This window comes from Bombus affinis, chromosome 1, assembly GCF_024516045.1.
Source record: "Bombus affinis isolate iyBomAffi1 chromosome 1, iyBomAffi1.2, whole genome shotgun sequence".
NCBI lineage: Eukaryota > Metazoa > Arthropoda > Insecta > Hymenoptera > Apidae > Bombus > Bombus affinis.
The window spans coordinates 15,185,632-15,210,740 of record NC_066344.1 but is presented as its reverse complement, the minus strand read 5'-3'; the positions used below and the strand labels follow the sequence as shown (position 1 = coordinate 15,210,740).

The following is a 25,109-nucleotide window of genomic DNA, read 5'->3' as shown; positions in this document are numbered from 1 at the left end:
GTAGGACTGCGACATCAAATGTGCAGCATGGTAGCGGCGGCGCACTCGCAGCAACACGATATGATGGCGACAAACCTGTCTACGAATCTGTCGACGAGCCTCTCGTCGAATCTACAGGCAGCGATGCAAGCCAGCCAGCATCACCACAACAGCAACAACAGCGGTACACCGGTTATCGGGAGTAACAACGGTAGCGGCGGAGGCGGCGGGAACAACGGAAACTCGCCGCTAAATTTGGGCTTGGCCAGTCCAGGCTCCGGCGGCCCACCAGAGAGCCCGATGGAGAGTCCTCTGGCGAGTCCTCTCGGCCCTCTGATGGATCCTGGACACATACCTAGCAGCGTGGAAGTCGGGATCGGCGTGAGTGGTATGACGTACAAGCCGGCGCGAAGCTTCGTCAGCCCACGACCGGAGAATCTCTTCCAGGAGGACATCGCGGATCTCGTAAAGAGTCCTCACGGACTCAAGGACAAAGACAAAATTCCCGTTAAGCTGGAACCGCTAACCGACTCGCGTTGCGAATAGTAAGCGCGACATGCTCGAAATCGAACGAGCTGATCGTTGCCCGTTGGATCGGCAGAACAGCGTCTCACTTCCATCGGGATCCTAACAAAAGGCTTCTCGTCGACGCTTCTCGCAGAGGCGAATCTGCGAGGAGGCGACGCTCGCTGTACGGATTATTCGAAAGTATAACCGCGGTGATCGATTCGTCGGATCGCGATCGCGTAATCGACACGGCGGCGGCGAATCGAGCGCCGTGCTTCCAGCCTCGAACGGTCCGTATTCCGACCATTCGTCCTCGCGACGATACCGCAGTATACCGATAGAGCGATCTCGCGCGAAGATCGTTCGAGTTTTACAATCAAAACGGGGAGGGAGGGGAGGGAAGGGGAAAGGGAAATGATCGAGAGAGTAGGAGCCACGGGAAATGCGACACCGAGTGGAGCAGCCACGATCGATGCTCGATCCCCCTTGATCCTCGATTCTCGATCCTCGATCCTCGAATCTCAAGCCAAATCCTCCCTACCGACCTCGAGCATCGATCGTGATCGCTCGACCGATTCCGACGCAGTCTCGAAGGCCGCCTATTTTAAGAAAACGTTCCGTAGCTAACTTTGCTCGATCGGAGCTCGTTACGAAGCATCCGACTGCGCGCAAAAGCGTGGACGCGAGTGTGCTGCACGGACACGCGCTTACACTCGAGATTTATATATCTATGCATATACGATAACCGTACGTTTAATATGCCAAATGTATAGTAATTGGAAAGCGATCTCGTGGCACGAGCCAGTATTCGCGTGGATCGACGTATACAGCTCGTCGGGACTCGCCGAACGTTGGAAGCAACGTCCGTACAGACGGACTGAGAAAATACCGTGGATTTCTCGTAACGCGGTTCCACATGTAGATCGCATCGAAACGCTGCAAAGCAAGACGAGACTGGTGGAATTACAGCTGTTCGTAAAACGGACGATCGATTCGAGAAACGTTGCGCTTCCGAAGTGAAAAAAAAAAAGAAAAAAGAAGATGAAAAAAAAAAAGAAAGAAAGAAAAGGGGAAAAGAGAAGAATAATGGTGAATAATCTTACGAAAGCGAAAGAGATGTACAAAATTCGCTTTGCGACTGTTCGTCGATCGAGACAACGTCGACGTTCTAAATCTCTACGGAACGAAAGAGAAACAAAAGTTGTTCGACTAGTGCGTACGCGTTAGCACGCAAAAGGGAAAACAAAACCGATTGCTGTACTTTATTAAGTGTAATGATTGCCTTCCTGCCATATTTGGGGTATGCCAAGTATAAAAATTATAAGGTTTAGAGATTAGGGAACGAAAAATTAACGACGACACTACCGTGAAATTCATTGAATTTGGAACAAGAGAAAATGTGGATAGACGCGCGAGCGCCGTGTGCCTGTGTTAAACATTGAAAGCGGACGAACGCGAGCATCTGACTGAGCGAATCGAACGTGTGAGCGTGATACGCGCGAGTGAATGTTTTTTTCGGAAAGATCGTGCTATTTTTCAAAATTTTACATGTTACGCGTACGACTTTTCGCGAGAACACCCTCGATCCTCGACAATCGAAGAACGACACGAGTCGAGTAGTCGTCGAAACGAACCGATTCCTTTAAGGTATCGTTCGAATTCTAGCCGGTCGATCGCACGCTGTCAAGCCAATTCAGCTCGGAATTTCTTTCACAAATGATTCGCGTCTACTCCTCGATCGTTCTAGCCACGAACCGCCGTTCAGAGATTTCGTGCGACGTCTAAGTACGAGCGAGTTCGTATCGAACCTAGTCATCCTAGGAACAGAAAGAGGGGCAAGACAGAGAGAAAGTGAGAAATGGACAGGATGGGGAAGAATGAGAGAGCGAATGGAACGGAAGAGACAGAGAGAAAGAAAAAGGAGCGCGTGTGACAGAGAGAACGAAACTTTCTAAACAAGAAAAAAAGCAAATTTTTTAAAGTTGGCACACTGGTTCTGGAGTGACTCTTTGTAAGTATTAAAAAGTAAACAAAACAAAAAAACAAAAAAAAAATTCGAAGTGGCCTTCTGTAAAAGGAAAAGACCATCGCTTTTCGCTTTTGCTCGAAAAAAAAGAGAATGGGGCGTATAGGCTGTCCATCGTGTTATACGTTGTTTAGGCAACTTTTTGGAAAACGTTGTTCTCGCGCCACTCCCCTACGAAAGCTTTAAACGGTTCGTACGAAAGTTTCGGGAGGAATCGATTAGCAAGTTAATTATCGGCGATTAGAAAATTAATTCGGGAAAACTCTAAAACGCGTTATTCTTGATACGAAAGATTTTTGGGTGAAAATATTCGAGCGCTCGGTCGACGAGAAAAAGTGCGATCGGACGCGTTTTATTTTTCGTGAAAATCGGAACGACGCGCGAGAGAGCGATCGATTCAGGGGGAAAAAAATGAAACGGAAAAAGAAAAGGAAAAGAGGATCGCGAATTTAAAAGATTTTATTACGATTTAGGCTTAATGTGTTCAACGAGAAGGTAAATTTGAACGAAACCAGCGGCAGGGCGGAGCAAAAGAAATTCGTGAGTCAAAGCGAGGAGATGGGATTGGAAGAAGAAAGGAAGAAATATAATTCAAAGAGCCGCGAACGAAATTGCGAGAAAGAATTAGCCGAAAGACAGAGGGGTTAGGGAGAGAGTGTGCGAGAGAAAAGGATGGGGCATGTGAACAGGCGAGAATGTGGAAAAGATTAAAATTAATATTGTATAAAAAAAAAAAAAGTAGCAAGTGCCTTCCAAACAAAAAAAATTTAACGTGTCCCGTAGACCGTGACCACTTGTACGTGATGAAAAGTCATTCGAAATTTCGCATCACCAAATGAATCATTTGCGACAGAAGTGGAAAAGAAATGCAAAAGAGAAAAAGAAAAAAAGACGGAACAAAGAAAACCGGAAAACAAAGTACAGATGATAAAGATACAAGGAATTATTTGTGGGGACGTTGCGTAAAATAAACATTTCTTCTTAGTACGTACATATTCTCTTCGTCTCGTCTCGAAGTCTTGGCGACGCTGCGCGATTTCTGCGAAGATTAAACAGCACGGTTATAGTCGAGGATAGAATCAAAGGAGGAACTCGAATATTTTGCGAAAATTTGTCTTTTTACTTTTAAACTGTACGATCGATCCGATCTCGACCGATTCGTATCGACGCCGACCGATGAAATTGATTCGGATCGAATCGGATCGGTTCGGATCAGATCGGGTCGGATCGGATCGGATCGGATCGGATCGAATCGAATCGGAAATTTTTCCTGTCGATTACGCAATGTGTCTACGAATCTTTTGTGTGCGTGTAGAGCGAATGTACAGAATCTACAAGCAAACCCGACAAAATTTCTGTTTTGGAACAACCCACCACCGGTAATACCCTGAATGGCATATTCTCGTAAACGTTTCTTTTCGATTCGCTTGTACGAAAGAACGGAAATGGATGGTTAAACGGAGAGTGGGGAGCGGGGGGGATGGGGAGGGGGAGGGGGGAGGGGAGAGCGTGTAACTGAATTATCAGAGGGAACGGATATTTCGAGAATCTTTCGTTTACGCATTTTGATATATCTGTGAACAGATGAAGAAAAACAAAGATACTTATATTACATACATAAGGTATAAGTGAAGAAAAAAAATGCATCTAATACGCTATTATTGATATAGGACACAAAGTAAAGTAAATATATATGAGACAAAAAAAAAATATATATATACATAAATTGATATATTGACGCTATAAGATTGCTGCTGGATACGTTTTACGTTGAAGGAAGATATGATGATGCAGTTTTCCGTTCAAACGTCGTCGAGGACGAAACAAAAGTTCACGGGGAGAATTAAGTTAGACAAAAGTAAGGATCTTAGAGTCGAAGACAAAGTAGCTCTTAGAATTTTTATCGAGGCAACATAAGGACGGACGGGCGTGACGCTAGTATACTACTTTCGATAAAAACCTCCACCCATTTGTCCTCGTGGCTTGTGTACGTTTCACTCGCTTATCGATCGATCTCCCGAGTTTTCCGTCTTCTCGATCCGTCTTGCGCGTACATGTTTCCCGATTTCCTAAGCGAACGTACGCTTTGCGAATCCGTGCGGAAGAATGTAACCGCCAGTAAGATCGATCGAAACGGTGGAAAGTCGCGGCAGATCCGCATCTGTAGAAATACTTATATAGCGAGGATCCACGCGAGTCTCGAGAACGGAGGAGAGCGTGGAAAAGTTGGCGAGCGAGACGCGTTTGGCCGCGAGGCAACCAATACTCGGCTGCAGTTGTAAAACAAATTTTCAACGTTCGTTCCATGAGAATTAAAGAATATGCGAAACAGGATCTGAAATGTATTACGCACGCGCCGAATCTTTCCTTTATTTTCGCCTTAGCTTCGAGATGTAATGTCTTATTATAATAACGATCGACCCGACATACGCGCCACACTTGTACACGAAAGGAAAAAGGAAACACCGAAGAGAATTCAAGCAAACCGTAAGAGTAAAACGATAATGAAGCGTAGTAATCCCCGTATCCGCGATTTACGACTAGTTTACAGGATGTAACACGTAACTGCGTTTACCGGAGGGACGTTACGACAGCGGAAGGAACGCGATCGAGAAACACCAAGGAACGACCCGGTTCGATTCACGTTTCTCCGCTGCGGTAACGGCTAAACATTCGAGACTAAACTAGGTGGCATCCTAATTTACAGAAACTATTAGTCGAACAATAGAAACCGCACATTTTTCGGAATCCGATTATTTAATCGTATACATCCCCGGCCGTGAGCCAATATCCGACACAACGCGTCCATGAACACAACTGCACCCCACCACTTCACCCACTTACATACATACACGCTCACGCACACAAACAGACACACACACACACACACACACACACACACACACACGGCCACGCACACACATGACACAAAACACGTACATGTGCTCATACACGTCTACGTACACGTCTAAGAAAACGTCTAAGAAAAAGTCTAAGAAAACGTAGACAGGGGGAAAACGGAAAGAGTTAAGTTATCGAATGATAGGATAAAGAGAAAGTAAGAAAGGAAGGTATAAGAAAGACGAAGAAAGTATGAGAAGAGAGTATAAGAAAGATGTAAACGTACGAACGAAAGAGAAATAGCGACAGACAAAACAAAATTGAAAGCAAAGGAATATATTCTTGGAACAAGTACACTAAAGGAGAACACACAGTATATTACGCGACAAACATGCACAACCGCGCGTTCACTGTAAATAGAAAGGATGCAACATTATTATACGACAAAGTTCATCTTTATTATCGTAACCTGTAATATATTTATTTGTCCGGTCGTAAAGGTATTTTATGTAATTTAAGATCCGAGCCTCTGTTTCATTTGAATTTGCCGCCATAGTGCGCTAACGAGGCATTGGTCGATGCAGTAACAGATAGAAAGGCGTTCTTTTGGTACGATAAATATTTTTGAAAGCGACTGCAAATAAAGTTGTGAAGCGCGTATGGCTTCACGTGACCAGTGTCTCGCGATAATTAGGAGCGAAATCGAAAAGGATCAGGTAATGCGGTCTCGCGATCGAAGTTGATCGTAGCAATTTCCGACCAGCTCTTACCTCAAAATTTAGAATGTCTCCGAATCGTTATAACGGCTGTTACATACACGTTTCTATCGCCTTTCAGCTTCGATCGCCTGATTCTGCGAACCGAATTGTCTAACTGTCTTCGTTTCAGTTTCTAATCTCAATCGATTCGTTCGAAATCGTCGCGCAGCTTACAGTAGAAGACGCTCGCTGTCCAAGAACGACGACAAGCGCAAGTTTCTTTGCAGATGGCGATAGTTTGTAGTTACTATTGTTTCTATTTACATTAAAACAAAGTATTTCTTTTTCAGTAGATAGTCGAATTGATTAAACCGACACACTATACGAATAGTTGCGCGCGTGTCTTTAAGAAAACGCCCGAAATATGTGTGTGTACCCGTGACGAATCGCGAAGCGACGTTTGTTTCCGTTTTCTTCCAAACACCTCGGATACGAGGCTTTGGAAATAGTTTTCTTTAGTCACGGATGCAAGCAAAACCCGTCACCAATTACGAATTCCTCTTTTATTTATTACCGATTAGCATGTAAGATGACGTTCTACCAACATATGCTATAATTATAAATACACCTTATATATAGTGGAGTAAGCGTTACATTACCTACCTACCTACCCACCTACCTACCTATCCGTGCTTGACGGGTGAAACAAACAGATGAATCACGCAATCATATATTTAAGTTGCTATTTGGCACATATATCTAAGTAATATACTAACATAAACAGTATGCAATAATAAATATGAGAAATTAAATATGATCTTTTTCACTGAATCGCACAGCAACCCCTCCTATATTCTTTATCTTTCGATGCACGCGATGTTCCAACGATTACATATTCCTGATAAAAACGAAGGTTCTGCACCAAAAAGACAATGAATGATTACTTCGTAAAGTACTAAGGCAGCAAATAAACAATGTTTTTTTAATACGTCTATTTTTCTTGGAAATAATTTTATTTACACTTCACGATGAGTTATCCAACTTCCATGACGAACGTAATGTATGTACGATTATACAAATATTACAATCAATGAATAAAATAACAGCGAAAGATATAAAAAATACTCTAAAATGACAAAATTCAATTCTTTGTCAAATTAAATCTTATATTCTTGCCGAATTGAGGACGCAATTATACTTTCTCGTGAACTGGAATTTTATTTCTATCAACTTCTTGTTGGGCGGGCGCTTGCGCGGGTTGTGAATCTGCTTGATTTGAACTATGTTTTTGTGGCACGGCGTTCGTCTGAATATTTTGTGGTACTTGATTTATCATGTTTTGCTGTTGTTGAAAATTTGGAACTTGAGGTTGTTGTTGAAAATTTGGAACTTGAGGTTGTTGTTGAAAATTTGGAACTTGAGGTTGTTGTTGAAAATTTGGAGCTTGAGGTTGCTGTTGAACTAAAGGCTGATTTTGCTGCCCTTGTTGAACCGGTACCACTCCAGGGTGTACTTGCTGAGCAGGGATTTGATTTTGAGGTACCTGATATTGCTGATTCGATGGTAGCTGCCCTTGAAACTGTTGTTGCTGTTGTTGAGGTATTTGACCATGTTGCTGAGGAACTACAATCTGTGGCTGCTGTTGATACTGTGGATGACTTTGGTCTTGGAATTGTTGATGAAGCATATTTTGATTTGGATCTACTTGGGGAGGAACTAATCCAGGAGCAACTGGTCCTTGCTCATATTGTGACGGAAACTAAAAGATATCAATAAAATTACTTTTACAATATATTTACATTATCTAATTTTCATTTTTACTAATTGTACATGCTAAAATAATATTTTTTTAGGTTTCTTTTTATTATATTAAATCATTAAGCGTCAGAGAAAAACTTTGAAACCATATTTTATGCTTACTTTAAATAAAACATATATATATGTACTATATATTTTCTTTTTTGATAAACTAAGAATACTTACCGGCTCGGACTGTGCCGGTATACTACCTGGGTGTGGTGGTCGCTAATAACAGCAACAAAAAGTGCACAAGCTAATTATTATCAATTACAAAAACACTACAAACAATGCTTTTTAAAAAACAGACAGATTAAATGAGCGAATAAAACCTAATCACTGGTAACGTAATACACTATGGTATATGTATATATGTACTCCTTCCTATCCGTAAATTTAGTTAAAATAATAAGCGGAAATACTATTATACACATTATACAAATGTTTTTCTACAGATAAGCGTGGATTAAGTGCTTACATAATGCTTTCTTTACAATAAACAATTTGTCATAGTATCAACGTATAAACTGCTGCGGCTTCTAAGTTCATTACTCTGATCAAGCAAAAATATATATAATTAACTTTTCTTCTTTGCTTACGTTAGATACATTTTTTCACATACTATGTTATGTAGAAGAGTAGTAAAAAATTATATATAGGGTATTTAGTGAAATGGTATGCACGGTTTTTGAAGCATTTCCGATAATGTAATAAAACATTTCGAACACAAATTGATCTGTTTTTAATCAGCTATAAATTGCAATACTTAAAATCGACAAAAAATGCTTCTTTCTATAAAAAAAATTTTAAATATAAAAAATAAATCATAAATAATAAATAAATATAAAAAAATTTTTAAGAGCACAAACGTGACTGTAAACATCTGATCTAGCGCCTTATTAAACCAAATTTCACACGTTAATGTTCTTATGAATTAATGAATCTAAAATTTCTGACTCAAGATCATCTAAAGGTCATAATATTATAGATTGTTGTATTCGTCTTAATACTATGCCACTTAAGAAAATCAAGCTGATCTTCATTTTTTTGTAGAAAGATTCGAAACAAATCAATGTTTGTTACACCATTCTTTTCGTTAACGGTAATGCTTCAAAAATCGTGCACATCATTTCGCCGATCACCCTATATATGTATAAAAATGTAGAAGCGATAACGAAATAACTTTGATGCCACTTCAAAGTTCCCAAGTGAGAAATTCAAATAGCTCGATTGCGACTGCTCCCACAACCTCCAATTGACTTTTGACTTTTGTCAACGACATTACTTCAATGGACCGTGCTTTAATCATGCTTCAATGACACCTCCTAACCTTCAATGGCACAATTTTGACATCCGCATATGATTAAGTAACATTATATACTAAAGACAATAGCCTTGGCATTCCTATAATTTTTAAGCCTTTCGACACCACCAATGCAATCATATTACTTTAAGTGCCGAAATTAAGTAAGAGTCGATCCAGTTCACTATCCAGTGATTTTTCTTTTGCCACAACTTACATACATGTACATAATGTATACATATACAACATGTAAGATGCTCTTGCATCACATTAGGTGAAGTACATATATATATATAACATAATTCTTATTTTAAAGAAAAATATATAAAAATTTTAACGACGTTCGTTTAAAGCGAAAATTTTCCATCTAATCTAATATCTTTTGAAATTAGTTTTAACTTTCCAAGGTCATTAATTCATACATAGTATTAATGGAAGATATATGTTAGAAAGAAACAAGTTGATCAAAAAGGATAAATAAGCATTGACAACATAATATGCATAATCATTGCAAAAAAACGTGATAGCTAACCATAACAATGATTTTTACTATATTATACTTACCATTCCTTGGGAAATCATTTTTTGTAATTCCTCTTGCTTGTATCTTTCAAAAGCTTCAAATTCTTCCTGAGTGTAAATTTGTTGTTCATCTAATCCCTGCCACCCCTCATCTTGTTGAAAATTTGGTTTCTTTGTTTGTTCCAAAAATTCTTCATAACTACAGCAATAACATGAAGTAACTAATGTTATTTAAAACATATAAAATATATGTATATATATATATATATACACAAACCTAATAAGACCGTCTTTGTTAAGATCGGCCTCATTGAATACATGTTCCCTCATTCTCTCCATCTCCTCAGCTCGTTTTAATAAATCCTCTTGAGGTGCTCCTTGAGCATAAAGTTTATCCAATTCTTTCAAAAATAAAGCTTTAACTTCATCTTGATCCCATACTCCATTACCATCAATATCTAGGGTATTTTTATAGGTAATTTTTATAAATTACACAAAATTTATAAGGCTATAAAGACAAATATAAAATAAAAATATAATACCATGAAAGAAAAAAAATGTTCTAGGATTAAAGTCTTCGCTTTCCATATGATCTTGTTTTTCCCATACTTCCTCTAGTTGTTGTTTACTTCCTGGATGATGTACCTGTAAAGTGCAAAATGGAAGAGACAATAGAAATACGTGTATATCAGTAGAATATTAAAACATTTATATTTACAACTTACAGGTTCGTGTATTTTCTGCTTTTCCTTCATTGCTTGTAAATCTTGCTCATACTTCTTTTTTTCTGCGTCGTTCATATCTATAATAAAACAGAATACATAATAATATATTATTATCATAAATAATCAATATACATTTAATTTATAATAATTACGTTTTAACTTTTCTTGTTCTTCAAATTTCTTCTCCATTTCATGTTGTTTAAATTCCTCACGTCTCCTCCTATCAGCTTTTGCTAAATCTTCAGTAGTCTATATAAAAGAACAATTAGTATATTTATATCTGATAAACTTGTCTCGTATAATGCTGCATTACCTTAGCAATTAATTTCTTTAGATCCTGGATCTCAAATGTACGTGTATTAGTATGATCTAAATGTTCAGGTATTTTTAAATGTTCAATATCTAAACCATTCTTTAATTCATTTTCTTTTGTTGCAAGATGTCTTAATCTTTCTAGTTCATCTCTCTTTATTTCATCTAATCTTGATCTAATATTATGGTTCACAAATTGTAGTTGATCGGCTATCTTTCCTGTCTAATGAAAAAATAAGTTACAAATACATATAGCAACAAGAATTGTATTCTTTAAATTCAATTGCAATATAATATTATTTCTTTCAAATTACACGTATATCTGCTTCATCTGCTTTCTCCAACTTCTTTTGAAAATCAGGATCACTCTCTAACACCTGAACTACTTCCATTAGGTATCTATGATATTCCATGTTTACCTATGTAAAAGACTTTTGCTATGAATATTGTTTATAAAATAAAAAAGTTATCTTTATCGTAAGAAACTTACCATTGGTTCTATATCTTCAACTTCATTTTTATTATCATAATCTTTGCCTTTTTGATTAACGGGTGGTGCAACTGACCAATGAACTGTCACAGTTATTAGAAGAAATAACAGGAAGTACTTCATCTTTCTACCAAAAAGAATTGTAGGCCATAAATAAAAATTATGAAAATATGATAAATACTATTGACCAATTGATTATTTATTGAACAAAATAAGAATGAAAATAATACATGAATTAGTTGAAAATAATGTTATAGTATAGTCAATTAAACAATATGTTATCGATTTAAAACGTTTCGTTGAAAAACAATGAACCACCAATGTAGCATACGCGCAACAGATGTTTCAATGAGAAAGTTGTCGTAATAGGTATTTACGCGGAAAATATGCTGATTAGGTCGAGTCACATACTTGCATCACTAACAATTGGGATAGCTGATTCAACGAATTAAAAACCAATATGTTTACTCGAAATAACACTATATTCTCTTTATTTTTAATATTATAATTGCATACACAAAGAAAGCTATAAAAATGAAAATTTCGGAAATATAAAAGTGAGAATATTCAGAAACTTGAAATCACACTAATTAAATGAAACCACATACAAAAAACGTGTATACACAGAGAATTCTTCTCAATATTGCTGTTTACCGTTACTTTGATCGCCTTGGTGAAAGTATAAATGTGTAAATTTTCACCCGTCACACAATAGAAGATTTTCTATTCTCACTTAAAACTTAACCAATAAATAATCGTGAATCCTCGTTTACAAGTAATCACAATTATGTGTGATTAACGATCAGCTGTGAGATAAAAGTGAGAACACATTAAACATTATATACTTCACACATATATAAAAGTGAAATATATACCGATTATTTGAAAATCCAATAATAATCTTGGCAAATAACAAAAATTACCGTGGTACGTAGTTGCAACGACGGGTAAATGGATAAAAATAACGTGATCTCGATAGCAAGATTGTCACTGATACAAATGCACTAAAATTCGCTTCTTATATAAACTCAACACAATACTGATAGTTATAACAACAAGCAACAACAGTTATAAGATAGATTTAAACATACATTATATACAGTACATAGATGAGGAAAGACAGACGAACGCAATCGATGATAATACCGGTCAGTACCGAAAGGTACTGATTTATTCAAGATTATCTTTTTTCCGTCGATGTCTCATACGTTTACAATTATATTACATTGTAGAAGTTTACAGTTCGTGCGGTAGATGGCAACACGAATCCATTTCGTTACAAGGGTTTCTTTCTTGCTTTTACCGATAGAAGCTATATAACAAAAAATTTACTTTATTACATTATCACGCGTTCTCACAAATATATACACATACGTACATCAAAATTACTAATAAATGGTTTTTTTTCTTTAACTTACTGTTGATTTTCAACTGATGTTAATTCTCAGTAAATTCATCATATACGTCATATTCATCAAACGCCAACCTAATTTCATCACACATATATTGTATATCGACAATTTTTCGTTGGATAACAAAAATAATTGTATGGACAATAAAAAATCAAAGTACAGAGATTAGAAACAAATGAAAATACATAGATACATAGAACAAAAATAGAAAAAGTTACTTTAAATATGCAACACAATGACCGTATACTAAATTGACTTCAATTTTCACAAGCCAGATCTATATTAGCTTTTTTACGTCAGGTAGCAAATAAATTTAACATGTTCAAACATTATATATACTATCAATGACAAATTTATCATCAAGTAGATGTTACAGCAGTTTTACCTTGGCAAGTGGGAACAGTCTAAACAGGCGGTGAAAGGATCAAATGCATACATCGCAATAGAATATGTACATACGTACATATATGCACAGCAAGGTACAGAATGTATGCTCACGTTTTGGGGGTCACTTGACCCTCTTACCATTCTCGTAACACATGCGACGTTATCGATTCAGTATAGTACTGGTTTGAATTAAAACCACCCTGTGCTAAGTCAATGGCATATGCTTGTACAGATTATGACCACGCCCCGGTATCGATCGAAGTCCGTTTTGTTTAACAAAATTTTATAAAAAACAATATAAAGAATAGAAAATTGCAGGTAATTGTTTTCTTGCTACAACGAGAACAGTAACGATATCAACCGAAAGAGCAGGTGCTTACTCACTTATAAGGTAAATCTTCGTCCATGAGATATGTAAATATTATTTTAGAATAAAGATAAAACTGAGGTATAAGAAAGAAGAGTGCATGAAATTGGATATATGCATGTATATGAACGAGATGAAAAACGTTAGGAATAGCATTTGGGTATCTGTTACTCAGATAAAATAGGTTGGTCAAACTTGAAAGTGGCTTTAGAACAAGCTCGTGGTACCAAGATTCAGAAATTATAATTTATTCGACAACGTTGAGCAAGATATACTTGAGACCGAGAGAAGGCAGAAGATAAAGTTAAAGGTATATCGAAGAGAGTTAACGCCACAGAAATACCGTAACTCGTAATCGTGATCTCGCGCTGGGCTTTCAAGAGGAAAATGGCAGCAGGAGAGCTCGTGAACGATTGTGACCACCCCGTCGAACACTCGAGGAACCGTGAACTTTTGAATTCCTCGAACGGTCATTAGGACAAAAGTATACCTGTGTCTACGATCGTCCAGAGACCTGTTACTTTGGAACAATGCCTAGCCGGACAAGTGTTTTCGTATCTGATTGACCCATCTTTCGACGGAACTTGGACAAACGGCTAATTTTTCTTCCAGTTAACGACCTTGGTATACCTGGCGTATCCGCCTTTTCCTCATTCGTCTCTCTTTCTCCTTCGTCCTCTTTATCTATTCAATTCTGCCTTTTCTCCGCCCCCTTCCCCTCCCCTAGAAACGATCAGCAAGATCGTGCAGTTACGCGAACACTCCGTGAACTAATCCTCGATTTCTTGCTCAGCTCCTTTTTACGGTTCTTCTTTGCCTCGGCTTGACAGCGTTCATTCATTAGATGCAACCATTTATTTCCTGTCAATACGGAATTTCAACGTTGGCTTTTGGTTCCTTCGAACGTGTCTGCTCTACGTGGGCGTTGATGTCTCTCCCTTGCTAAAGTACACAACTTCAGAGTCACGACAAATATTTTACTTTTTCTCCGACAGACGTCTCTTTATCGTTTCGGATCTCGATACTCCTCCGAAAGTACGTACGGTTCGTTTTAGCGAGTTGGCCGAACACGACGAAACACAATTTCACGAGCGTGCTCCTTTGCTAGAGAAGCAGGTTGCAAGGAGCCGTTGTCTTCGGAGTGCGAAAAAATTCTCGCTATATGTTGAGATATGACGGAAGCAGCTAAATGCTTAAACGGTCGAAACGCAGGCTTAAATGCCGTTGATTGCAGTAGGAGGGAAATGAGAGGTTGCACGACGGACTCATATCTGTCGCGGCAACCAGCGTTCCCAAAGACGACCGCGGCTAACGACGCGAGTCCTTCCACGAATCGGCCAACGAACGATCATTCTCCTTTCGATCGAAACGCAAACCAATTGCCAACTCGAAACCTCGCGTCGGCTCGTTCATTCGCGCTCCCTCTAATTCACCGTAGCCTCGTGAACCGAGCTACTTTAACCGTCGTGGCGTATCATTTTTCACCGAAAAAACTCTCAAGCCGTTTTTTTCGGGAACGCAATAGCATCAGTAGCGAACTAAGAATCGATGGATAGCGTAAACAAAGAGAACATAAACGAACGTTCCGAGTCTTTAGCGTCGGCTGCGTGGCCAAACATCGGTCCGAAAATTTTTAATCACGTCGTGACACGACAAACTAGCAAATACCGAACAGCTTGTGTTGTAAACGAGCATTTAGCGTATCTCTGACGGATCTGAAATAAAGGATAAGCGATCGAGAGGCTTCCGCTTCCTATGAGAAATCGTTTCCGTTAAGGTGATTCAAAGGAACGAGAGTTACGAGTAGCATTTCCTTCGTGTTCTCCACTCTCAGATGCTTTTTCCTCGAGATACCTGCGATATCGTGGTACCTGGGCCTAGCGATAACTATCAACTAGTGACAAAATAACGAATGTGCTTTCCACCTTTCTACTCGAGTATGACATTCGCGGTAAGGGATGATCACATAGCGAAGAAGGGAGCGGAAGGGGGAGAAGAGCGTAGGGAGGGGGGAGAAAGGAGTGAAGAGAGAAAAGTAATATGTAGGAGATCAGGAGGAAGGAGAGTAAGAAGAAAGGTAGGAAAGGAGTAGAGAGGGGAGGAGGATAAGAGAGCGACGGACAAGAAGAAGCGAAAGAGGAAGAAAAGAGACGGAGGGAAAGGTAGAGACGCAGTGGAACAGGTAAAACAAAAAGTCGGGAAAAAATTGAAACCAGTCTCGGTCGGTTGGTAGTTTGGAGTCTAGCAGACTGCGGGAGCGGACTCGCTGCTCTCTTCTCCTTTTCCACCACCATCGCTATCAGTAACCACCACCACCAATGTGTTCGGCAACGACTTACGGTAACAACGGCAGCGGCTGCAGCACCACCACCACTACCAACTCGCTTGGCTACCATCGCCAACACCTCCTTTTCCTCCTCCTCCTCCTACACCTCTTTCCCTTTCCGCTTCTCTGTTTCTCTCGGTCCACGTCCTTCCTTAATTCAGTCCAATGAGAGTCGCTCTTCGATTCGTCGCACCCGTCATAGATCCGCTCGTCTTCATTTTCAGGATACTTTTTCTTCTCCACCTTCCTTCGGTTCGGTCGAATCGTCTGGTTCGCCAGTAGTGTGTACCGCGCTGCCTCGAGCTCTTGCGACGCATCGATTCCGAGATCGGAATATTAGAAACCGGTCGGTCCGCGCGAATACGCGACCAACCACGGACAAACATCGTGCTGAGAGAAAGTGTCAGCTAGTGCGAGCAAGAGTGGGCCGTCCGAACGGATAAGATCGATAGATCGTGTTGTTCTCTGGAAACACCGAGGATCCGACGCGAAAAGCCAAAACATTGCAAGTTGCAAGTTGCTCAAGAAAATACGCTGTTCTTACGTTAAGAAGGATACGTTTGACGGAGAGAACATGTTTCGTACCAGTCGCAACGCGAACCGGTTGCGCGTGCTTAAAATAGTTACCCGTGCATAGGTTACCGCTCTACCCACCGCTTGCTCGTTGGAATACGTTTCAGCATTGTCAGGTAAAAGCATACTGGCGAATCTCTGTTTCTGTGGATCTTGCAGCGATGAAAAATCGGAAAGAAAAATGTATCGACGCTCGTGTTGTTTGTCGTAACCGTGAGACTTGGCGCCATGGATCTACTCGCGCAGTTACTATGATTCAAATAGCTTCGATGATCCGACGTGTTGCGGTGATATCGAGTCGATCTTGTTGCGGTTTCGTTATTCTATAAAATTAGCGAGACGCTTGCTCCACCGAGTATGCTCGATTCTATATACATATTTCGTTGCCACGCGATATCGGATTCTTGCGAAACGTTTATCTTGGCCGCGTGCACGCATTTATAGTCGGCCATTTCACGATCGATCGAGTCCCCCTTTTCTATTGCTTCTTAGAACGAGGAAGAAACGACAGGTTAAAAGCATCGATACGAACAGAGCAGCCTTTGGTCCGATGAGATCTTTCATACGTTGCGCGTTCTTCAAGATTCTAAAAAAAAAAAATCAACCGAGAAATTCCTGCTAAAAGACGAAACACGTGAAAACGCGAAGCAACTGTACCGATAAAGACGAAGATGTTCGTGAATTTTTCAACGAAACTGCTATTAACGTACGGTATTTAAAATATACGAAAAAGTATACTTCTTTCTAGAAATACTCGCGCAGTTTGAATCGATTGTCGATGCATCCGTATGCTATTCGTCGCCTCTTATTGGATATGCGTTTTCGCGGCAGCGACAACGCCAGACAAGTCAAAGAACTGCAAAAGAAAGAGAGGAACGGTGCAAGGAGAGCGAAAAGAAAGAAGCGAGAAGGAAGCAGAAAGGAAAGAGAAAGAAGAAGCTCGTGCTACGCCATTCGCGATCATTTCGATACAACTTCTACCGAAATAAAGAACGATACGAAGAAATAGAAATTTGAATGGCAATGCGAACGCTACGATACCTTCCACGAAGGCGATTGCTGTTTGTTATTGAAGTTATTCCATTGCCTCGGGCCAGAACAAGGCGAGGCTGTAAGCACGTCTGTCCCTGAATGACGAACGTTTACATTTCAATACAGTTGGAATTTTTCTAAAATTGTTCAGTCTCTAGTCGCGATGCGCGCGGTGCCTCCATCGTGATTCCTTCGTTGCATAGGACATCCACGGCATTTCAATTAGCCACTTCGACGAATAAAATTTGCAGTCGTTTCTCCACGGTTTATCGGTGTATTTACAATCGAGCAGAAGCAACCAGCAGGACGAGGATTTTTTTCTTCCGATATAATGTACGCGGAATATTTCCGAAGGCTATTGTAACGTATTTCACGTTGCTCCGTTGACGAGTGCTGCGGGCACTCGATCTTTCGTTAAAACAATTTAATCAAACTTCTTAATCGTATTCTTCACCGTGGCGATAGAATGCTACGTAAGTCGAAATTAATCGCGCTTTTCCGTTATTTCAATATTCCATTACGATGTACTTTCCCGAATTCCAAGAACGCCAGGTATTTGCGCATTAACTATCGTATATGTGTACGGTTGTGCAAAGCAATCAACATCCAAAGTGAATATTTACGCAAAGGCAACTCGTAATGGACAGGCTGAGGAAAGGAATTTCTCGAAAGATCTATCTATATATATTTGTTATGAGTCTGTAGAATCGGCGGGCCATTCCATTCGGTGTGCAAGAAAGTTTAGGTTTTAATGAAGTGGCACTTGTCAAAAGTAGTGCGACGTTACAGAATCGTCAAGCAACGATCAAATAACCGAAAGGAGTCGTCATAAAACCGCTCCTTTCGATATTCATTTACAACTGCTACCTTTCGAACATTAAAGTGGGGGGTCCTATACGAAAAAGAATGCTTTAATATCCATCCTGTTACTCGGTTAAAGTTCGTTTCACCAAGACGATCACCGTCGAAGGATCGCGTCCGGATATACAGTGAAACTGAGGAATTCGTCAGGAGATCTATCGCGTAATATCGAACGTGTCTTTCGAATACGTTTGTCAACACGGCAAGGAAATTCGTAGCTTGCGAAGAATTTCTTGCGCGTAAATAAAGATATCAGCGAAGCGTTGAAACTGGAAACTCGTAAACAGAGACGGTAGCCAGGTAATTCTCGAATTAAACGCAATTTTTCTCGGATCCACGCGTGTAATAGGTCGTTGGAATGAAATTCCTTTCCGATAATAATTCACTCGAAACATCGTAGGACGTGATTATGCAGAATATAAATAGCTACTTAATTGGGGTCTTTGAAAGCTATAATTATTACGCATGCAATCATTTTGCATCGAATTATCGAGCATTGCGTCTTTGCAATCATTCCTTCGCTCCTTCTATCTCGCAGAATCACGTACTCCATACGCTAGCTTTTTGGTCTTGCTTACGTATTTTGTATACTGTACTTTTCGTTAACGTGTAATTGATTACCATACGCGCTTGATTATTAACATTCTCTGCATATTTAAGAATGAAAGTTATCGATTGATAAATTTTCATGAATGGAAGAAAATCAGTTTTAAATATACAAATAAGCTTGAATATAGGGTGACATCGATCGATGGATTGCCGTTGATGATTTTAGTCGTTTACTGGAAGGAAGGATAGGTGTTTCAAAAACACAGAAGATTAAAAGTTCGTTGTTTCGGCACACGACCCCCTCTTAATGACATCCTGACTCACGTTCATGAATATTCTTAATAACCTTAATCGAGCTTCATGGTCGTAATCAACATACGCGATTCACGGTCCACCGTAGACTTGATAGTAGATGCGTATGTTTTTGCTCCTTCGCGATGTTACATCATTAGAAGGAAGTGGCGCCAATTTATCGCTTTTTTAATTGATCTCGATAACCTTCTTACAGTACATGTAAACTTGATACCGCTGTTCCTATCGCTATGTACATTAGAAGTTTGACCTCGGAACGTGTTTTATTTCGTTCGATCGACGCAAAGATCCGCCAAGCGCAAAGGAAAAGTTTCGCCTACCGTTGAAACCAGTTGAGCCAGTGTGATATTAATGTTCGCCGATGTACTGTTTCTTTAGAACACGATGATGAGTTGGAGCAGAACGCTAGTCGTCGCTATCATTGAAATTTCATTTCTGTCGACAATCACCAAACACTGCGAAGGATGCAACGAAGCGATTTGCGCCAGTGTCGTCAGTAAGTGTATGCTTACGCAGAGCTGCAAATGCGATCTCGTTACATGTACCTGCTGCAAGGAGTGTTTCTCTTGTCTTAGTTACCTTTACGACGAGTGCTGTTCATGCGTAGGTAAGCTGTCGCTTCTATTTTCTACGGTTCTCAATGTTCGCGAACGAACGTCACGAATCACAAGTATATCCGCGTTTCTTAATCGTTTATCTCGTTGTCTGTAGATCTATGTCCAAAACCAAACATAACGGACAATCCATTAAGCAAGAAGTCTCACGTGGAGGACTTTAGCGAGCCGATGCCAGGCTTGTTCCAAGCGCTAACTGCAGAACCGGATCCACACGAACGTTGGCTCACATTCACATTTCCGGTGGATTTCGACATGTCTTTATTTACGCCAAAACACGACAAAGAAATAAAATACCATATGCGTATGTATTTATACTTTCCTTCTTTGTTGTTGTTGTAAAGATACGTTTACATGAAATCCGTTCAGACGAAGGAATTTGTGGTCCTTTCAGATACCGCTGACGAAGAGATACATCCATTGAAACCAAACGTAATGACAGTGAATTGCACCGTTGCATTTATGGCTCAATGTAACTCCTGGAACAAATGTCGGGCGTCTTGCCAAAGCATGGGTGCTACGAGTTACAGATGGTTTCACGATGGTTGTTGCGAATGTATAGGAGACACCTGTATTAATTATGGTATAAACGAGTCCAGATGCATACATTGTCCTTTGGACAAAGATGAAGACGACTTAAAAGATCAGTACGACGATTACGGCCAAGACGAAGATGATTTGGTGGAAGAAGAGATCGATTAATATTATCGGTTCTTTCTTCAGCCTGTTTCTTTCAGTGGACTGTATGTATTAAAATGTATAAAAATTTCAAATGTCATGGGTGAGTGCAATCTCAGTGACGATGATACTTTCATGAATTGAATTACAAACAGTGACGCCGTTTGTATAATACTTGTTTGTGATACTCATCGTTTCGACATTATGTGAAAATTAACTTTACGACTGACGACTGTCTCGTCCTTTTAGAACGATTTTCTACAAAATATGCGATAAGTGATGGACATCGTTCCCTTTAAAAGGGATCCGTTCGTTAGTAAATATAATTTAAATCATTATGTTCTGTAAGGCTGAAAGCAATCGATTGTCGATACATCTAATGGTATCGCGTTTGGATTTAATTAAGCAAACGCAAAAAAAAAACAACAAACAAATTTAACGATGTTTCGAACTGATTGGCTTATGGTGTGACTTCAACGGCATAACATGTAGTCTCATTCCTCATTCTTAAGTGTTAAATATGCATGTAAGTAACTCTGCGGTGTCAAATGTTTTATTTTTTCTGTGCCATATGAATCAAGTTGTACATGTATCGACTCATTCATAATTAATTGACGCGTATCCGATGCGTCAATTATTCAAACAAAACCTATTGTCTATGTTCCTCTAATGTTTACTTCTCTATATTTTAAAATGTTTGTATTTTAAAAGGTTTTGTATTGTAAAATGTTTGACCAATGTTATGACGATAAGAAGTTCTACGACTATACGATGTTAACAAGATGACAGAGGTTACGCGCGTTAAAGGTGCGAAGACGGCCAATTTTGACCAATGTTACGGCGATGAAAAGTTCTATAATTATACGATATTAACAAAATGACAGAGGTTACGCACGTTAGAGGAGCAGAGACGATCTGTACGATTGATGATATTATGCACACGCGAATAATTAAATTGTAGAAAATGTAATTTATACTATATGGTTTAATACTGCATTTGGTTATACCAATGTATGATATTAAGATAGTATAAGGGATCGAGTAGGAAAAAATGTTCAAGTTTTCAATTTCCAATTCATGTGGTTATATGTAATATAAATAACAACATATTAGCATAATATTGATACTAAAAATTGGAGATTCCATTAAAGTTTTATCATATTGAACGAAGAGCGGAACTCGGAAATGTAATTACATTGGAAAGATACCGATGAGCAATTTTTCCTTGAAAATTATCGATAGACTAGACGGGGAAAACGGAGCCAATATCAAATGATCGTCCATAAATAAACTAGCGCAGACAATCAAAAATCTTACAATCAACTTTTATAAACAGTTCTATTTTGAATATATTTCATTCTTTGAACGATTATGTACCGATTTATCGCGCAATATAATGTACAAACACACCCATTCAATTCTATTTTATATTGAACATCAAGTGCCGCGTTTTACGCGTATTTTCAACGATCACATACATTAATTCATATACGCATTATTAACGCGCGTTACTGCATTGCGGTTATAAATACAACAAAAGTTGCAGCATTTGAAAGAAAAACACAAAACATGTTTACATACCACGTATTTATACAGGCGGATGTTCGTCTTGCGTTTCATTGCTTTCTGGCAATTTAATGAAAGGCAAATCACTGCCACTCCACATAGAATATAATTGAGATCTCGCGCATTCCTGAAATTATTAATGTTATTAATGTTATTAAATACTCGATAATCGTTTATCGATCGAAGCTAATATACAAGAACCACAAGTAATAATAATAGCAACAATTGTTTTAAACTGTAATCATGCATTACCCCACCACCAGCGCTCTCGGAACCTGACCGACTATAGGCTGATATGCAAGAATCCGTCGAAGAACTGCTCTTACGTAATGGTAGTGTATCTACGGTACCTAATGAGAAAGTCAAACGTTATACGTGATTGACTTTATTCATTGCACTTAACGTGTATACTTACCAAATTCGACTTCTCTATGATCACTGTGCGAATGAATGCTATCTTTGCTATCTCCGTGACTACCACTAGTTCCACTTTGTTCTGCACAGCGTACAATAAATAATTTATTGCAATTAATAATGACGAATAAATTTTAATATACATCAAATCTCTACCCGAATCTCTGTGTTCTCCACTATGTGCACTCTGATCACTTTCGCGATGTCCTGATTGATCAGAATGGTCACTTGAATGGGAACCACGTGGCCAATACCTTGGAAAACCTATTTTACGAGATGCTGGCCACATAACAGAATCGTAGTTTGACTCAAAATTGCACGTTGTTAATGTAACACCTGGGATATGTTGATTTGTATAAGCAATTAATTGATTTAGTGGCCTAATTCCTATATAAATATAAAATAATTCGAGATTGTAATAAATCGTTATAACCGACAACGTTTTCTTTCTCTTGTACACACCTGGTTTACAAGATAACAATTGAATTGCCTCCTGCAAGCCATCTTGGCTAGCCATCGTAGATGCTTTCCATATTGTATCTGGTGTGGTAGATCTACTTCTGTTTTGATGAGGTATTCTTAATCGCGATCTAACATCTTGTCGCGGCCAGTCTGTGATGTTTCTACAATCCCATGGCATAGACCATCTTCTCATAGTATTTTCTAATACTTCACCCGACATTTCCGCGGCTGCGGTCTCGGACCATCTCCTCTGAACCTATTATATAAATGTTACGATACAAACACTATATAATATTAGGGAAAAAAGAAAGTCACAAAAGAGCTGCAAAATTTATACCTGCAGAGGAAATAAGGGATATGGTAAAGGTGATCTATGAAAATTTTGTACAGATTGTTGCGTTGACGATGAAGATACTAGTGGTTGTGAACTGTACAGTCTTTCAAAACATTGTTGAAGAGAGGCAATATCACATTCGGTTGTACCACTCTGAGAACAGGAGCATTCTGCCATTCCCCCTAGAAAAATAATTTCATAAATCACAATGAAGTAAATGAAAAATTAAATAAGATTTAATTTAATTCTCACCTAGGCATTCGCAACAAGCAACGCAGAATTGATACTGTAGATTTATGAATGACAATAAATTATCTCTAAGTATGTCCTGAAAATCATGTTGATAATATAAAAATCTGTTGCATACAAATTTTCTATGAGATAAGATAACTCAAAATAAATATGTACATGCTTATCCCCTTCATTTTCTCGAGTTTCATGATCCCTTAATGCAGAAATAATATGATTTTTCACAGTATTGCTGGCTATGCACGTTGCTCTTGTAAGCTCCTCCCAACCGGCAAGACACTGTCCTGTTAACCTGCATTGTGTTAACGTATCATGAGCTGACAAAAGTGTTTGTAATGATTGAGCCAATTTTGTACCCGCTGTGCACAGGCCATTAAGCGTCTGTATTAAAGAAAGTAATTTGTTTTTGCATACTTTAACACGAAACTCATAAAAAATACACAAACCTGTAAGTACACTAGCCAATTACCAAGACACTCATTTACCTCCAATTGAAATTTAGATACCTGATTGTCACTGTGCTTTGGTTCTATTCCACCTTCTGCCATACTTACATCCTATTAAGTTTTATACTTGTATTAGTAAGTTTAATCACCTATTAATATAATAAAATGTAACATCTATGATTTTATCTTTGTTGCTAGATATTATCTTTTAAATCTTACTAAAAACTAATGTTTACATGATGTAAGATATTCGAAATATAATAATTATTCAACAAGAATGAGAGATAGAATAATAATAAATACAGTAATAGTAATGTTTTGAAATGATAATTTTATTGTAATAGAAAGCATTTTAAGAATTAAAACGATAACGAGTTTACAACAAAAAGTTTCGCAAATCGATCACTTACATGCTTTTTTCGTTAGACGATATATTCTCAATACTAGATTAGTAGAACGAATAGAAATCACAAATTTGACGGTGGTATTGAAACACAGTTACCGGCACCATTGTGAGCTGCCTCGTGCATACCTCATCATTTGGATTCACTGATACAAAAACCGAAATACGGTTGCACTCATCTGTAGTCGTATTTTTCAACAAAACATTTAATACGAAATAACTTGACCAGATGCCGCCATTTGTACTCGTTCTGTACGAAGGATCGAACAACCTCCTAAACCTAGGGAACGTAGTGAATTTAGTGACGCGCAACCTACAAAATTTTCTAATGAAAAGTTTAAACCATTTTTGTAATGTTATTTTATTCTTATTACCATCTATTCCCATTTGTATACCTACAATATATTTTTTATAAGAAATGTTATATTTATGTACTATTGAAATAATGAAACATACTGCAAGTAATAATGTCGAATTTTTATATGTTATAGTAAAACATTTCTATAAAAATAATAACAATGATTATGAAAAGAAGATAAAAGTTTTTACCAATATTGACATGATAGTGACATGAGATAATTCTGGTATAGTTGGTTAAGATGTTAACTGGAAAAGTTTTTAGACACCACTATCGTAAATCAAACTTGGTTCAAGGCAGTTCAAACAGGGAGTATCATGTTTTTAGCACACACTTTCTATACTTATTAATTTTGTATTCTGTTTTTATTAATATACTAACTTTCATTATATGTAACAGAAAACTGTTATTTTGTTTTTACATTACGAAAATAATTTGAATAAATCATTAAACAAATGTAAAGAAATAGACCAAGTTAATTACTTGACATGCCAATACCTAACAATACACGAATTGAAATTATATATATATTAAATGCTAGTTAAGGCAGCATACAATTTTTATAA

General features: G+C 38.4%; 4 protein-coding genes across 5 annotated transcripts in view; 2 read left to right on the top strand and 2 right to left on the bottom strand.

Moving 5' to 3' along the window:
* The window catches only part of LOC126922250 (protein bric-a-brac 1-like), a 221,443-nt gene extending 214,749 nt beyond the window's left edge, over positions 1 to 6,694 (top strand). The window contains exon 9 of the mRNA XM_050734698.1: positions 5 to 6,694. Within this exon, the coding sequence (XP_050590655.1) occupies positions 5 to 525 (521 nt within the window). The 3' untranslated portion in view covers positions 526 to 6,694. The remainder of the gene's footprint in view (positions 1 to 4) is intronic.
* LOC126922400 (nucleobindin-2) lies at positions 6,600 to 12,327 on the bottom strand. Its single transcript, XM_050734964.1, has 12 exons — positions 12,124 to 12,327; positions 11,855 to 12,006; positions 11,201 to 11,327; positions 11,025 to 11,129; positions 10,712 to 10,933; positions 10,551 to 10,647; positions 10,399 to 10,475; positions 10,216 to 10,318; positions 9,951 to 10,131; positions 9,716 to 9,872; positions 8,035 to 8,076; positions 6,600 to 7,810 (listed from the first exon to the last, which is right to left on the bottom strand). Exons 3-12 carry the CDS (start codon positions 11,321 to 11,323, stop codon positions 7,244 to 7,246), a joined length of 1,674 nt encoding a protein of 557 aa, XP_050590921.1. The 5' UTR covers positions 11,324 to 11,327; positions 11,855 to 12,006; positions 12,124 to 12,327; the 3' UTR covers positions 6,600 to 7,243.
* A 6,650-nt stretch (positions 12,328 to 18,977) lies between these two features.
* On the bottom strand, positions 18,978 to 24,447 carry LOC126922522 (uncharacterized). Of its 2 annotated transcripts, XR_007712822.1 has the most exons (12): positions 24,193 to 24,447; positions 23,783 to 23,893; positions 23,496 to 23,717; positions 23,340 to 23,415; positions 23,091 to 23,269; positions 22,754 to 23,009; positions 22,448 to 22,678; positions 22,293 to 22,373; positions 22,130 to 22,227; positions 21,893 to 22,004; positions 19,599 to 20,112; positions 18,978 to 19,537 (listed from the first exon to the last, which is right to left on the bottom strand). XR_007712822.1 is itself a non-coding variant. In XM_050735163.1 (10 exons), the coding sequence occupies exons 2-10, from the start codon at positions 23,882 to 23,884 to the stop codon at positions 21,900 to 21,902; spliced, it is 1,350 nt and encodes a 449-aa protein (XP_050591120.1). In that variant the 5' UTR covers positions 23,885 to 23,893; positions 24,193 to 24,365; the 3' UTR covers positions 21,372 to 21,899. The 2 variants fall into 2 exon arrangements, 1 of the variants encoding a protein (XP_050591120.1); XM_050735163.1 differs by lacking the exons at positions 18,978 to 19,537; positions 19,599 to 20,112 and having other exon boundaries at positions 21,372 to 22,004; positions 24,193 to 24,365.
* Positions 19,404 to 22,440, top strand: LOC126922606 (twisted gastrulation protein homolog 1-B-like). The gene is made up of 3 exons (XM_050735394.1): positions 19,404 to 19,626; positions 19,731 to 19,937; positions 20,028 to 22,440. The coding sequence occupies exons 1-3, from the start codon at positions 19,404 to 19,406 to the stop codon at positions 20,333 to 20,335; spliced, it is 738 nt and encodes a 245-aa protein (XP_050591351.1). The 3' UTR covers positions 20,336 to 22,440.
* Positions 24,448 to 25,109: the final 662 nt, after the last annotated feature.

What these genes read in the sequence shown, in the direction of transcription:
- LOC126922522 (XM_050735163.1), bottom strand. Translation starts at nt 23,884, where the DNA reads ATGGCAGAAGGTGGAATAGAACCAAAGCACAGTGACAATCAGGTATCT. An exon ending in TGCTTGTTGCGAATGCCTAG is followed by an intron (nt 23,270 to 23,339) that starts GTGAGAATTAAA and finishes TTATTTTTCTAG; the next exon opens with GGGGAATGGCAGAATGCTCC. An exon ending in ATTGTTATCTTGTAAACCAG is followed by an intron (nt 22,679 to 22,753) that starts GTGTGTACAAGA and finishes ATATTTATATAG; the next exon opens with GAATTAGGCCACTAAATCAA.
- LOC126922400 (XM_050734964.1), bottom strand. Translation starts at nt 11,323, where the DNA reads ATGAAGTACTTCCTGTTATTTCTTCTAATAACTGTGACAGTTCATTGG. An exon ending in AGAACAAGAAAAGTTAAAAC is followed by an intron (nt 10,476 to 10,550) that starts GTAATTATTATA and finishes GTTTTATTATAG; the next exon opens with ATATGAACGACGCAGAAAAA. An exon ending in AACAAAGACGGTCTTATTAG is followed by an intron (nt 9,873 to 9,950) that starts GTTTGTGTATAT and finishes TTATTGCTGTAG; the next exon opens with TTATGAAGAATTTTTGGAAC.
- LOC126922606 (XM_050735394.1), top strand. Translation starts at nt 19,404, where the DNA reads ATGATGAGTTGGAGCAGAACGCTAGTCGTCGCTATCATTGAAATTTCA. An exon ending in CGAGTGCTGTTCATGCGTAG is followed by an intron (nt 19,627 to 19,730) that starts GTAAGCTGTCGC and finishes CGTTGTCTGTAG; the next exon opens with ATCTATGTCCAAAACCAAAC. An exon ending in AGAAATAAAATACCATATGC is followed by an intron (nt 19,938 to 20,027) that starts GTATGTATTTAT and finishes TGGTCCTTTCAG; the next exon opens with ATACCGCTGACGAAGAGATA.